Source organism: Lampetra fluviatilis, chromosome 7 (genome assembly GCF_964198595.1).
Source record: "Lampetra fluviatilis chromosome 7, kcLamFluv1.1, whole genome shotgun sequence".
NCBI classification, from domain to species: domain Eukaryota; kingdom Metazoa; phylum Chordata; class Hyperoartia; order Petromyzontiformes; family Petromyzontidae; genus Lampetra; species Lampetra fluviatilis.
The window spans coordinates 16,362,205-16,377,404 of NC_136281.1; the positions used below are offsets into that span (position 1 = coordinate 16,362,205).

Here is a 15,200-nt window from a genome sequence, read left to right on the forward strand (position 1 = left end):
TCTTAATCGTAAATATATAACGAGAGAGAGAGAACGAGGAACAGACGGGCACGTACAGAGTAAAAAAAAATAACAACGATCATTCCGCTGTCTGTCCATCATCGGCCATGCGAGCTGTGGGAGCGAGCGGATTCCTGGCCGCCACGCTGATGCTGATATTGGTCCTCAGTGGCCCGTCTTGGTCCAGGCCGACCTCCACAACGGGGTCGTCCCCGCGGGCCTCCAAGGGCGCACGAGGCTGCCCCGGCCAGCGCCTGTACGCCGCTCAAGACGCGGGGGGGCAGCAGGGTCGGCTGGACCTGGGCACCGCGGTGACGGCGTCGGCGACCGGGGTGAGTGGACGCGATGTGATCGCTGCTTGCGCCGAGGCGCGGGGCACCGATGTGAGGACGACTGCCGTGGTGGGTGGCCGTGGCGGTGGTGGCGGTGGTGGCGGTGACGGCGGTGGGGCCTCGCGAGTTCTCCACTCCAGGGCGAGGCGGTGGCTCGAGTCTCTGGCGCCGGTCGACTTTCCCGAGGAGCACTTCCCCGGCCTCAACTACTGGGGCTTCGGAGACGCAGAAGAGGATGAAGACGAAGACGACGAGGAGGAGGAGGATGGCGTGCAAGTGAGGGGCGAGCGCGGCGAGGGAGAGGAAAAACGAGCAGCGCAGGACGGTGCGGACGACGTGGATCAAGGTGACGGCGAAGGAGCAGACGTCGTGGATTATGATAAACCACAAGGCGAGAAGAAGCTGTGGTCTGAAGAAGCCCTCACTCGTGGTCTCGCCCTGGAGGAGCGAGCAGGTGGTGAACAGGAAGCTGTAGACCTGGCTGCCAATCGCCAGGAGGCAGAGGATCCTGCAGATGATAACTGGAAGGAAGAGGACCCTGTAAGGAGTGATCCAAAGGTTGAGGATCAAGCAGATGACGATGAAGACGATGCTGAAATCCCTGCAGGCGATGTGGAGCTTGACAGCGCCGCAGATGGAAATGTGAAGTTTGAAGACCCCGAAGGTGGACGTGAAGAGATGCTGGACTCTGCAGGTGGCGATGATGAGAAGGTTGAAGACCCCGCGGGTCACCATGACTCGAACGCGAGTGACTCCACACGCGAAGTGCCGTCCGGCGTTGATCCACAAACCCAGCCCAACGCCTTAGACACCACGGAGGCGGCTGCCGTCTCTGACAAGCACGGAGGGGTCACAGCTGAGGCGGACTCGACAAAGCGCCTGCACAAAGCCACCTCGTGGGGGCTCGGGGTGAACGAAAGTGCCCCTGGTGGAGGAGGAGGAGGTGACGACGACGACGAGCCCGGCAGGGAGACGGAGCTCAACGAAACTTCGAGGCACGGAGACATCACCAAGGGTGACGTCTCAGGCAGCACGGATGCCGGGCTCAACCTCACGACCGCTGCAGGTGACTGTCAAGGAAAACCAGGAGGAATAGATATTTTTGGGGTGAAATGTGTTTTTAGGAGCAAAAATAATCCCCAAAATCTATGAACATGTTTCTCATAATGTCATAGCATTGATAGTGGGTATGGCGGTTAGTAGAGGCCGCCTGTAATATGCACACACACTCTTTGTACAGATGTTTTATTATTGAGTAAATGAGGTTATAGTTTGAGCTACAACTACAGTCACGCATGAACGCACGATGCGTGTTTTGTGTTTGATATGTAAATGGAATACTCCTTAAAATGAATTCGGCCAAATATACCAACGCAAAAGAGAGTGTTGAGAGTGAATGTTTTTTTTTGGATACGTGTACTTGTTTTTATTTGAGGCAACACTGGCACTGCCATTCCATTCTCTTCCCACCTGGATACCTGTTTTGCCTGGAACAATAATTTGGGAGTGGAGTGGTGGCACAGTGCTTAAGTCGCTGTGCTCTGAACCTGGTAACCTGCTGAGTTTCATTCCCAGTCACGGTTAACATCAGTGGCGCGTGATATATGAACCGGTGCCAGGTCAAACTTCACCACACTGACTGGTGTGGTGAAGTATGATTTTTTAAAAAACAATCCCAATGATCGACACGGTCTGACGAGGCCCTCACCCAGCAGTGGATTGACAAAGGGCTGTACATTATTAAAAGAAGCGTGGCAGTTTTTCGTTACCTCGTAACTTGATATTATACTCAATGTATCGTAAATATATATCATGTGTTAAACAGAAAATACAAGAATACGTGTGTCCGCAGAAGCTCAGAATGGCAGTGATCCACACGCGCAGACACGTGCGGGGTTTTTTCATGATACAATGGTTTGTTCTTTCCGACAATGTCTCGTTTTGTTGAGTGCCAATCAATGCTGGTTCCCAGCTGGCGTACAGAGCTCGGGGGGGGGGGCAGCGTGTCCTTGTGCCAGTGCCAACACAATGCAGATTTAGTCGCACCGCTGTGCGTTAAAAAGAAGCCCTTTGTCGTCATTAAAAGGGAAGGCGTGCGTTGCCGGTTTACTAAATTATATTTTCTCTGCGTTGTGAGCGTCGTCACATTCGGTGTGTGCCTGTAAATGTATAAACTCTACCTTTCCTATCAGCAGGATCCACACGCCGACACCTCATCGGATCCAAAGTCATTGGCACACGCATCAGGGTCAAAGTGTGCCATGGTTGCACACTCATTAATCACACGGAGCTGCAAATGCAGTTTAATTTGTAAACAGTATTTAGTCATACAGCACCCATCTTTGCTTTGTCGCACACACATGTAAATATGAACATCATATTCATCCTATACACATGTGTAATTCGTTTTAGATGCATTTACTGTATTGTCAAACTGTCCAATGGAAGTTTTTGGCTGATTATTCCTTACCTTGTAAGCGTAAGGAATGGGTTATTTTGCTATATAATAACTCACAATCATTTTTGTAAATCCACTGCTTCATGACGGCCTTTGCACATTATCAGTCTTTGAGGCGGCTTGACCATTCTTCGCCACGATAGTCAGTGCGAGTTGGTGAAGGGACATGAATTGGTCAGATATGCTGATGCTCAACAGAATGTCCTTGTAAAATGCAAATGTGAAATCCTGTCCTAACCTCCGCTGCTCCATTGTATTCCACGCAGCGATTATCCTCCTCCTGTGGCCCATGAAGGTGTTTTTATAACTCTCCCCTTATGACTCCGACTCGTACGTAGCCCAAGTCAACATTGGGGACGATCCCGCCATACATGAAACCAATTACTCCTGATGCATACGGACAGGAATCGATGCAGAGATGAACTATGAATTCGGTATAATGCACTTATCAGCAAGCCACTGCTCTCGATATACACCCGTAAAGGTGAGTAGCTACATATAGGGGACGGAGGTCTGTAAGCCATAGGGGCCGTCCATAAATGACGTCACGCACCTGGGGGGAGGGGGGGTCAGACATTTGTGACGATGTGTGACGAGGGGGGGAGGGTGAGAAATGTTCTCTCCTACAACATCAAAGTGCAGCGCCACATTAAATACGCACTACAATGACAATAGTTTAAAGCGATTTGAAGCATATTTTATATTTTGAGAGGGGGGGGGGGGCAGAGCTTTGTGACGTCATATTTGAGGGGGCGGTCTGACTTTTTGTGACGCCGTGTGACGAGGGGGGGGGGTAAAAAATCGTCCAAAATCGCGTGACGTGATTTATGGACGGCCCCATAACCCATCCAATGCTAGTGAAGGCCTCTTACAAGTCACCTAAATCTACCAGCAGTCTCGCAAGAACGCCTCCACATGTCTGCGCTGGTCAGGGGATTTGTATGACCATACTTCACCGGGACTTGTGAGGGTTGAGAAACACTGGTTCGGGTGTCACTCGCCACATAGGTTAGCCTCGGCCAGAACTCAAGTTGTCAGTGTGCCAACCACTGTGCCACTGCTCCCCTTGCTTGAAGCTAGTGCAGTGCCCTTCAATGTGAGGTATCCAACGGCACTTAACAGAATACACAGAGAATAAAACAACTGGAAAACTACAAACGTCTGTAAAACTACAGTTTATCCTGTGGGCAGAATTAAAGATAAAAACAATTGGAAAGTCTTTAAATCTGCAACAAAACACAAAGCAAACTTTTAATATCAAGGCAACAAAAACTATTAAATTCCAGCCATTATCAATCCACAAATGAAGGCCTCCTCACTCCACGTCAATGTTGAGGGTTTGTTGGCCATACTTCACCACACTGGTCAGGGTGGGTTGGTGAAGAAGGGTACATGTTTTTTGGCAAATTTTAAAATTTACAATTTTTTGAAATGCTTTTCAACATTCCGGTTTGCTGAAAAAAACAAATCATTTGGAATATTTACCCACGTGACAACTCAATTTTATTGGCCCTGTTAGGTGGCAGAGGGTGTCGATGAAAATTGGCATTATACCTACACTTTCTATCCCAAAAGTAGCTAATTACAGATCATACGTATAAAACAGGTCATGTACCACTGAGGATAGTGAACTTGGATGGTGCCAAAGTGACATTTGTTGGCCCAGGGCCCAACCAAGCACCCTCCTAGCTCAGGCCCTGCTTGTGGAGATGGCAGTGCCGCGCACTAATCACTGTCCTCGCACTCCACCCAAGAAAGATCGGAGCAGTGCGTGGTGACAGTACTCCGTGCGTGTGCCTCTAGCGCCGACACAAGTGCTGCAGAGCAACACGTGGCAGCCGGACAAAGCGAGTCGACCAAGTCCATCGGCTCGCGGTGCTCAAGCCGGGCCAGCGGAAGCGAAGGGTCAGCCTGGGCAGGTGGAGCACGCGGCGCCCGCGGAGGCGGGCGGACCGGCGGGACCGGCGGGCAGGCCGGGGAGAAGGCGGGCCGGTCTGCAGGAGGGGGGCGGCGAGGGGCTCCTGGTGGAGGTCCCCTACCCCCGCGGGGGGGCCCCGAGGGGAAACCCCATGCACGGACCCCACGGATACGTCAGTAAGTGCGGGCTCTTTACAGGGTGCTTCAAAAAAATGTTAACACTTATATGGGACTATCGTTTTTAATGCGGAAAAGAACGGATAATACACTGTGACATAATAACAAATGTATGTTGATAGCTTCAAAAAGTCAAAGAGTCTCCACTTGTTCGCCATCATTGTCAACACGTGTCTGGAATCTTCTCCAGGTGGTATCCAGAGCCCGGAGGCACATTTCTTGTGGTATTGTTGCAAATTCTCGGAAGTGTTAAAAAATTTTTGAAGCATCCTGTATATAACAGCCACGGTAACGTGGGTGCACGGCAGGTAGACCAACAATGGTGATTGGCTATACGGTACTGAATGTGTATGCCAAATATTCACCGAGTGGCTGACCTCAGTAACATAAACTATAAAACAGTGTTTTTTTATTTTACCCGGTAAGGCCCACTGAGCTATGTAGCTCTTTTTCAGAAGCGACTTGGCCACACACATTATAGCTCAACAAAGTGGATTATCACGTGGAAATTTATTGCAGCCAAAACTTCTATACGCATTTTTATAAACGTGGAGAAAAATCCACGCGACCATCACGGGGAGATCATGCAAACTCCGAATATACAGGCGTTAGCGTCGGGATCGAACCCACGACCTCCTGTATACCAGGCGAGGTAGTTAACAAATTGCGCACACATACACGTGTAATAACTGAGAGTGGGCCAAATGTTTGGCTGCTTTATTCAACTCAACTAAGAGGACTACAACACGACTAAAATCCCACGTTGTCTTTTGCCAGACTAAGCCTATGTCTAAAATAACGAATGCTGAATGGAAATAAACACTGCTCACCCTTTTGTTCTCCTTCTACTACACAGAGGCACTTATGGTGGCGCTGCCAAGCAATTGACTTGCACCGGGGTCAAAAATAACGGGGATGTCTCTGAAGGCCATGGGATAGATCGGGTTACCTCCTCTATAGGATTACCTCCTCTATAGGGTTACGTGCTGTAGGTTTTGTTCTTTTGGCAGCATCAAGAAAATCTGGGTAATCTGTATGCACTTGTACAGCTCTTTTGCCAATCGACTGCTGGACGAGCGCCTCCCCACACTACGCAGGTTGTGGGGGGCTGGTTGAGCATACTTCACCAAGCTGGTCAGTGCATGTTGGTGAGGGCGGGGCGCATAGACGTTGGGAGTGTATAAGTGGAGTACGGCGATTGGTTCTGCTGCACTGCTCTCTGGTGGTCACCCATCCAAGCACTATCCAGGCTCAAACCTGCTTAGCTTCCGAGGTCGGGTGCATTCTGGGTGATTTCGTCATGGGCTGGGGGATGTTTAGACATCAAAATGTCTTCCTGATTAAATGAACAATGGGGCAGGGCTCGTCGCCATTTGGCAGCCTTTAGCCGGCGAGCGAAAATGTTGGCACATTTGCGGCACATAATTCCACAGTACGGTACAAAAGTGTCGGTTTCACGCTGATGCAAACGTATTTTTCGACACGTACGCTCGCACCACGACCACTTTCCCTTCTCCAATAAACATCTCCGTGGATCTGCATCTATTGAAATTGGATGACCCATCCTAACGAGGGTAATTTTAGCCACACACACACGCGCGTCGTGGCCTAAGCCAGTACGCACAGACGATGCTGACTGTAGTGATTGACAACTGATAATATGTAGACTGACCTTGTACGCTGAAAAGAATGATAAAGGTGCAGCCCTGCAATTGCTTGCTCACGCCACTGATGGCAGAAGGGCCTCCACGAGATGGAGCTCTGGAGAGCTACTCGAGAATACGTTGGGTCTGCTCATCCTCACTGGTTAGATATCCTGAAAGAGCTGGCAGTAACTCACCACATGCCCACTTGACGACCGACTCACTGTCGTTGTGCCCATTTGTACTGCTGGGTGGACAGAGGCCGGGGGGATTCAAGAATAACACGTGTAAGGCTTTCGCGACCAATTGTAAATGTTGTGGCTTGGCTCTCCAACACACCAGTGTGCTGTACTAGTGATGCATTGGCATGTTCTGTTTACGTGACAACCCTTACTAGTTGGCTGTGTCGGGTGGTGGCGGGTTTAACGACACATGTATATGTTTACGCGATCTAACCCAAAAAAACCCCTGTATTATGGATTCAAGAACTTTCCTCGTTGTCAGCTGCTGACCTGGTTGCGTCTGCCTGCAATGTTTGGCCTTGGTATGAGCGATGGGAACAGTATGCGAAATGTTTCACTTTTTGTTGTATATTTTGCAGTAAAGAGCTGGGTTCGGGAGCTGCGCAGTAAGGTAAGGCACGCGAGACGCGCACTCCTGAGAACTGGCAGCAGTGAGTGGCGACCAAAAGCCTCCTTCCCAGTACTTCCCACAACCAGCTAACACACACCGACATTTCCCACCACCTTGTTCTAGCCTCCCTCCTCCATGGCCAAGCCACTCCATCTAAGCCATCAACAGTTTTCACCAGTGGCCCTGATACCCAGCTCACTCACACTCATCCATCGTTCCGTCATCACTTGCCTACCTCCACCAGCTAACACCCACCCATCTCACATCCACCAATACCACCTCGTACCCGAGAAGAACGTGGACTTGTTAGATTAATTAAAACTGAGGAAGAAACTCTGGGTTGGGATTGTAGATGTTCTGTGCGGGCTGGCAAAGGTGGCAGCATGGACAAGGCCGAGTGCTTTTGTACACGCAGATCGACACCTGTTTGTGTTGTTGAATCTGGATGTGGGAGACGCCCACCGCGTAGCCCTGCGAGTGCTGGAGACAAACCGCGTGCACGTGGTGGTGACCGATCCAAACACTATCCAGGCTCAACCCTGCTTAACTTCTCAGGATCTGACAAGATTGTGCGCATTGCGGGTGATTTGGTGATAGGGCTCTGGTATTTCCTTCTATATTGGGGCGTCACGGTGGCGAGATAGTTAACATCTCGCCACGTATACAGGAGGACGTGGGTTCGATCCTCGACCCTGACGTCTATATATATATGATTTTGCACGTTCTCCCCGTTGGTCACCTGGATTTTTCTCCGGGTCCTCCCGTTTTTGCCTCCCAACCACCCCTCCCCGCCTCTCCGCCCGGTGTGGCCACTCGTAGCGAGGCACATGCGGCAGCAGGGGGCGCTGCTCGCTACTCTCAGCAGAGCCCTAAAAACCTCTTTACACCCCTCCGCTTAATACATTTGTCGTAAATTTAATAAATATCTTTAAAATATTATTTTTATGCCGACTGCCTGCTGCTGATGTGTCCTGTACAGCGCTTTGATGTCCTTGATAAAAATCGCTATTTGATGTAATTATTATTATTATTTCATGAGTCTCAATCCCCCGCGGGGTTGCAATACTCCGATCCGCATGTTCCATTGTCATTGGAGGTTACCGATAACAATACGATCCCTTGTCAATATACTGCTCGATGAGGAGCTGCCCGCACCGTGTGGCTCTTTGGAGTTGTTTCACCACGGCAATAATTCACCACGCTGCTTCTATCGGCGGTGGTTGATGAAGGCGGGGAGCATAGATACGGGAGCCTAGAAGTACAGCACAACAATGGATGTTGTTGCACCGCCTTCTGCCAGCACAACTTAACCCCACCCCCACCATGTGCTGTTGGCTGTTTCCCATGTGTATGCACCTGGTGGTTGGTGGACATGTGGAGATCGGCCGGGAACTGAAGTTATAGAAGCACTGCAAAGTGAGGTGGCCGAGTGACTCAGGGGTCCTGGGGTTCGGATCCTGGGTTCGAATCCAAGCGACCACCTGTGATTAAACTTGTCTCTCAGGTGTAGCGAGTTTATCGATTCAGTTATGTCACAAAGACCTGCTTACAACATCCTAAAATAATGGTGGATTTTTCACTTAGTTTAGAAAGAAATCCAGCTCTGATCATTAACATGTTCAGTTTGACTTCAGTGTGGTGGGTAAAAGTCACTTGAATTGATCTCACAATTATTTCCGTGACATCACATCCCAGCAGGACAGTCTCCAAGGTGGGGTAATGCACGAGGCTATGAAAGTTCTGAATGAGAATTGCCCCATCTCATGACACAGGTTGCCCAATTTCAGGGCAAATTCCCGGTTTGCTTGGCGGCTTCCTCTAACCCTGACCGCAGTGACGTAGCTACCGAGTGTGCAGGCGGTGCAACTGCACCGGAGCCGAGAGGCCACGAGGGGCGGGGGACAGAGGTGAGGGGCTACGGAGAGGAAGGAAAATCGGACAGCTGTGGGGGTAGTGGGGGGAGAGGAATTGCGTTTGGTGCACCAGGACTCAATGCCCACCACGGCACGACCACTGCCTGGCTGCAGCTGTGGGTGCGAGGCTGAGACTCCCGCGTGGCCCCGTACCCTCCGGCAGGTGGGCTGCATGTCGGGGCTGCTCGTGCCGGTGGGAATCGGCGTGGCTGCCGCCGCCTTCATGCTGCTGGCCGTGTACGGCCTGCGGGCCGCGGCCACGCGGCGGTGGCGACGCAGCGTCAAGAGGCGACCGCAGGTGAGGAGCTCGAGGTGGCTGCTCTAAAACCTCGGCGGTGCTCTGGCACTCTCGGGGCCCCGAAACAAACAATATTTGTGGTGCCCCCCCCGCCCACTCCCCTTTCAATTGATACGAAAATAATGGCTTCTTTTGAGATGACAGAAACGATTATAGGTAAGAGATATAGATGCAGTGAGATGAGAGAAGGGAGATGAACAAGAGTTAGAGATCTAGTGAATTGAGAGAGGCGTAAACAAGAGCTACGTGTGGAGGTTTATGAGAGCAGAGAGATACAGACAACGTAGCGATCAGAGACATTTATTGGAGCTTTTAAAATGTTCATTGCCTTTATACGCGTATTAGGATTTTAATTGGAGCTTTTCATTTGATTTTTTTTTTCTCATGAATTCGTGGCCGTTTGAGTCACTTGGAGGCCCTGACGTGTTGCTGGGTTTACTTTTGCCTAGCGCCCCCACTGAGCCAACATTCCTCACACCTACCATATGTTCATGACCCTCGTCAGACTCCCCACTGCTATTGACGCTGCAGTTGTTTTTGAGTTTCTATCAAGTGCTGAGGACGTGACACGGCCCCTCTGTACTCTTCACAGCCAAGTGACAGCCACGGCTGCATAAATGCTACCGGCTACCGAGCCCTTTTGTGCACGTGCACAATGCACAGCGCTCGCCCATCGGAGCAACTGTCCAGGCTGAAGCCTGCTTAGCTCGCGAGACCTAACGACGTCAGGCGCAGTTCGCATTTGACTGCATCGTATGTAGTGGGTGCGAGGCGAGCTGCCCTCCCTGTGGCTCCCTCCCCACCCCACACAACGCCACGGCTCCACGTGGAGCAGCAGGGTGAGGTCACCGCGTTCTCACTCATCCGCCCAGCAGCTGTGGGCAAGGCGCCTCCGGGTTATGTACCCGGTCCAGTTCACCTGGATTTTTCTACTATTTTTAAACTTGTTAAAGAACATGACACCACATCCGCAGTGAAAACACAGCCCCGTGTCAACGCATTGCTGGGTGAAGGCCTCGCCATGCAACGTCGGACATGTTTACTCCATGTCCGAGGTTGCATGAGGTGGGTGAAACAAGTGCCACGGTGTAGAGGCTGCGACACGTGGTAAGCAATCGCAAGTGGTTACGTCAAGGAGAGGCGAGCGACCGTCACGTGAATGTGGAGTTTCCACCGACGGTTCGCGTTCGCCCGTGAACAGATTTAGCTGCCGCGTCGCGCTCACTGGAGCATCGCAATGCGCCCGAATCTCATCGCATCTCGCCCGTTAAGCGTCGTGGGGCAGTCAGCCGTGGAGGGCAGTCGAGGGCAGTGCAGGGAAGTCCATTGTTCTCAACTCCCACACCCCGCGAACCTTCACCAGCCATCGCTGACCAGCGTGGTGAAGTATGCTCCAATATCTCTCACGGCCCACAAGGCGTAGGCTCTCATACAGCAGTTGATTCACAAACGGGCTGTACATTTCACATGTGCGCTGCGAACTATATGTTGCATATTGAACGTCCAGAAAGCGTCACGGCCAATGCCGCCACCGGCCGCCGAGTCCAGCTTCGAGAGGATGTCTTACTGGACATCTGTGAAAAATAACCTCATAGCTCATCGGATTCCTCCGGTATAAATCAACATGAATCTGAGAGGGTTTGCCGTAGAGCGAGCTGGTAAGCGGTTTCAGAGAGCAGTGAGCCCGATTGGGCCTGGTGATGCCCTGTGCACGCGCGCATTTGCCACAGAAGAGCGACACCGCCGGCACTCAGGATCGCATGATGCTGCTGGCCGGCAGCAGCGAGGAGGAATTCTAAACAACCTGGGCCGGACTCCACACTCCCCGGACCGCAAACAACAACAACAACAACAACCGCCAGGCGCCACTCGGTGGCGGTGACGTCACCACGGACCGCACACACACGCACGCACACGCACACACACATGTTCGCTCCGCACTCCTCTCCACCACACGCGTGACGGTGGGCGCACCGTCAACTCTCAAGCGCGTCCCAACACACGGAACGCAGCGAACCGCGCGAGAGAATGAAAGTAAATGAGCGCGTTACCACGGGCGGACCGAGACACAATTTGGTGCCGTGCGCAAATACATCTGTGGGGATACAAAGGCGGTCGTGCCGTGCCTGCTGTAAGAGATCACTTGCATAACGTTTCCCCCAGCTGTCTCTGACGACCGATGGGGAATCTCTGCGTCTGTGCGTGGAGGGTGAGAGGGTGGCTGAGCGATGGCGCAGTGGTGAGCGCACCGCACCGCAAGCCTGGTCATATAGGTTCGATTTAGGGCCGCACCTTTAACCTTTTAACTGAGACACGAGGGGGGGGGGGGGGAGACGCAACCACGCGGTAACTTTAAGCCTGCCGCTGGTGAGTTTAAGATGACTGCCGATGACCAATCAGAGTCGCAGGCGCCGTGCTATTAGAATCGTTGCTGTGGAGTTGATTACTACAGGGCATCTGTGAAAAAAATGGTTTCATAGCTCATCGGATTCCTCCAGCATAAATACATATTACGATTCCGAATGAGGCGAAGTCACACGGCCGGCGGCGCCTGTGGCACCGCGAGACGATGTTTGCACGTGCCGACGTCGTCGCGAGGCGTGCACGTGGCGCGTGACATCATCGCCTTGGCTGAAAAGGCTTAATGACGTCACAATGGGGGGTGCGGGTCCCTTTTCCTCCGTGGGTCCTCGGTCTGTGCCCGATCGCCCCAATGGTCATGCTCCAGCGACATTGTGCCCAGGTGACCCCGCCAGCCGCTGGCTCCAAGCGTCCCTTCTGTGCTTTTTAATTACGCTGTGGATTACTGGGATTTGCTTTTAATCTTATTTTAATTGAGGGCATTGAAGCCAGACACAACCAATGGGAAACAATTCCGATGGGCGGCCTATTGTGTTTACAATGTGGCACAGAGGAAGGAATGCTGCTAAGAGATATTAAGGAAGGGTAGAATTTTTGTGACACAGGCCGAGGATTTCCATTTATTAGAATAATAATAATCAGTCCTTTGTTAATCCGCCGCTGGATGAAGGTTTCCACACACCGTGTTGATCATGGGGTCTATATGATCTTACTTCGCCATGCCGGTCAGTGCAGGTTGGCAAGGGGGGGAGAAGGGGGGGGGTCCACGATAAGTTCAGAAATCACTCGCCACTGATGTTAGATGTGGCTGGGAGTCACACAACGGTTGAAATGTAGAGAGAATTTGGTAAGCCAAAGCAGTTATTTTTTTCGGCACTTCTAAAATGTGACTTTTTCAGGGAAACGGGATCTTCATCGGAGCTCAATGCTGGGCTTTAATGAGGCCACATCAGAGAGACAAAACCCGCCCACAGCGCAAACCCCCCTCCGGGCACACACTGGCACGCGAGGCTAACAATCGCAACTTCAACAGCGAAAAACTCACACAGCACCCAAAGGAATTCTAAAACAAATAACTTGTGATGAACAAAATGTGCCTGAACGGGCCCTCTGTAGACTGTGAAAGCAGGGTACGAATTAATCACTCCTCCCTTAGCAAGGATTTATCTTGTATTCTCAGAACTGTAAACTGTTACTGTTGCAAGGTCAGACTTTTTGCCAAGAACCAGCAAGCCCGTATCAGGCTCCTTAATCTCACCATCAATGAACGCACACCGTGCACACTGCGCATTGCTTAGAATTAACAGAGAATCAACAGCTGCCCGCTGTGTTTCGTGGGTCGTACCGCGTGTTTTGTTTTTGCATTATGTCCGACGTTTCGCTCCACATGCTGGTAGAAGCTTCAGGAGCCCCACAACTAAAAAAACTAAACTCTTTGTTATTTTACCAGGCAAGGCCCACTGAGCTATTTAGCTCTTTTTCAGTAGCGACCTGGCCACAAATGATAGCTCACCGAAGTGGCTTATCCCGTGGAAATTCGTAGCAGCCCATATACTCTAAACTCATGTTTCTAAATGTGGAGGGAAAACCTGGTTGGACCTGGAGAAAAATCCACGCGACCACGGGAAGAACATTCAAACTCCAAATATACAGCAGGCAGTCAGGATCGAACCCAGGACCTCCTGCATACCAGGCGAGATAGTTAACATCTCCTAGCCACCGTGGCGCCCCAAAACCGCGTGGAACAATCGGGAAACACATCGGACAGGCGCTACACGGCACAACCGCCAATGCCTAGAGACTCAATGAGTGCGGCGACCAGGCTGGGTCACGAAGTGCCCAAAGCGGAGCCGCGTGGGCCGCGGCAAATGGCATTCAAGAAGTTGCGACTCGACGCGAACGTTTCAAATGAAGTGCAAACTTGACGGCGACGGTGCGCCGTGCGGGCATCTCTATTATTTGCAGCATTGAGATATTTTCATGATCACCGTCATCGTAGTTTAGAATCAAAGTGGTACATTTTCACGCACATTTTCAATAGAATGTGCCCTCGTTGCATATATTTAAGTCACAAAAACAGGAATAAATTCCAGGCACAATAGAGACCATCTTAAGCAACTTATTTGCTGTCAAGGCCGCATCCACCATAAAGTAGACAGCGTTGACACGAGCCACACCACGAGACGTCCCAGTATTTTGTACGTTTTGTGCGAACTTTATTTATTCAACTTCGCGGGCTGGTCAACAGTCGTCTTCCCCTTTTCCAGCTGCGCGTCGGTGGTGAAAATTCCACGTTACTTTTGTGGGGTCCAGCCTAGCCCCACGAGACAACTATCACAGTCATCCACCCACCGAGTGGTCGGAGCTCAGCCGAGCGACTACCACGGCGGATGGCCACGGTGTTGAACCAGCGCCGCTGGTGGGGGATGTGTTCAGCACGTGCTTTAAATCCAACATTGGAACGGAAGCTTGCGTAGGCTTTTAATCTGATGGTAGTTTTTGTTGTTGTTGTTGACGACGACATCGTAGGTGTGTGCCGTTATTCGTACAGTTGCCGCAAATAGCGTTGGCTTGACAGTGGCGTCCGCCTGTTCCCCGTCGCGTGGTCGTTTGTAACGTGTGGCGTCGTTTTCCGTCTCTTCGTTCGGTTGCGCGTAAAGGGGGTTACTTGTGTAAGACAGGCAACGTTGATTTGTAAGAAAACAAAACCCCCCACGAATAAACACAATTGATGTCAATAAAACCGTTGCCACTCTCGTGCGCGCGTCTGAGAACACTGCGGTGACTCAACTGCCCATGCCTGGGCTGTGTGTACATGTGGGTGGTGTGTGTGTGTGTGATGATGTCTGTGTGTGTGTACATGTGGGTGATGTGTGATGTCTGTGTATGATAATGATGTATGTGTGAGTGTGATTATGTCTGCGTGTGTGTACATGTGGGTGGTGTGGGTGATGATGTCTGTGTGTGTGTACATGTGGGTGGTGTGTGTGATGTCTGTGTATGATAATGATGTCTGTGCGAGTGTGATAATGTTTAATCTGTGGTCTTTTTTTACGGTATATTTCACCTGTGCTTCAAATCTGAATAATAGTAAAAATGACAGTACTTTGTCAATCCATTGGTGGATGAAGGCCTCCTCGTGTTTCACGGGGGCTGTGTTAGACGTCGTCACGCTGGCCAATGTAGGTTGGTAGACGGTGAGTTCCCGGGACCGTTTGAGACATCGATCGCCACCGATAGCAGTTGTGGTTGGGAATCGAACTCGGATCTCCAGGTTCATAGTGCAGTGTGTTACCCACTGCGACAATCCCGAATGCCGATGTTGAAAGTGCCAGTGACATGGCAATCGATATTTTAACCTTAGCCTGTGCCTCATCTAGGTCGACTCAACCGAAAACCATGAGTAATCTGTACCGTGGTGTTGTTTTGAGCATCGGGACTTCGGAGACAAAGGCGCCCAGTCACGCG

The 15,200-nt window shown here is 51.2% G+C and overlaps 1 protein-coding gene across 2 annotated transcripts; it reads left to right on the plus strand.

Moving 5' to 3' along the window:
- The first annotated feature begins 101 nt into the window (after positions 1-101).
- On the plus strand, positions 102-13,349 carry ARMH4 (armadillo like helical domain containing 4). 2 transcript variants are annotated; one of them, XM_078858682.1, is made up of 5 exons: positions 102-1,398; positions 4,594-4,884; positions 7,129-7,160; positions 9,237-9,371; positions 11,102-13,349. In XM_078858682.1, exons 1-5 carry the CDS (start codon positions 108-110, stop codon positions 11,168-11,170), a joined length of 1,818 nt encoding a protein of 605 aa, XP_078714808.1. In that variant the 5' UTR covers positions 102-107; the 3' UTR covers positions 11,171-13,349. The 2 variants fall into 2 exon arrangements, with proteins under 2 accessions (XP_078714808.1, XP_078714809.1); XM_078858683.1 differs by having other exon boundaries at positions 11,105-13,349.
- Positions 13,350-15,200: the final 1,851 nt, after the last annotated feature.

Bases quoted from the DNA above. Each gene is read 5' to 3' on its own strand.
- ARMH4 (XM_078858682.1), top strand. From the start codon at position 108: ATGCGAGCTGTGGGAGCGAGCGGATTCCTGGCCGCCACGCTGATGCTG. The intron at 1,399-4,593 runs GTGACTGTCAAG...GTGTGCCTCTAG, and splicing joins CAACCTCACGACCGCTGCAG to CGCCGACACAAGTGCTGCAG. The intron at 4,885-7,128 runs GTAAGTGCGGGC...TATATTTTGCAG, and splicing joins CGGACCCCACGGATACGTCA to TAAAGAGCTGGGTTCGGGAG.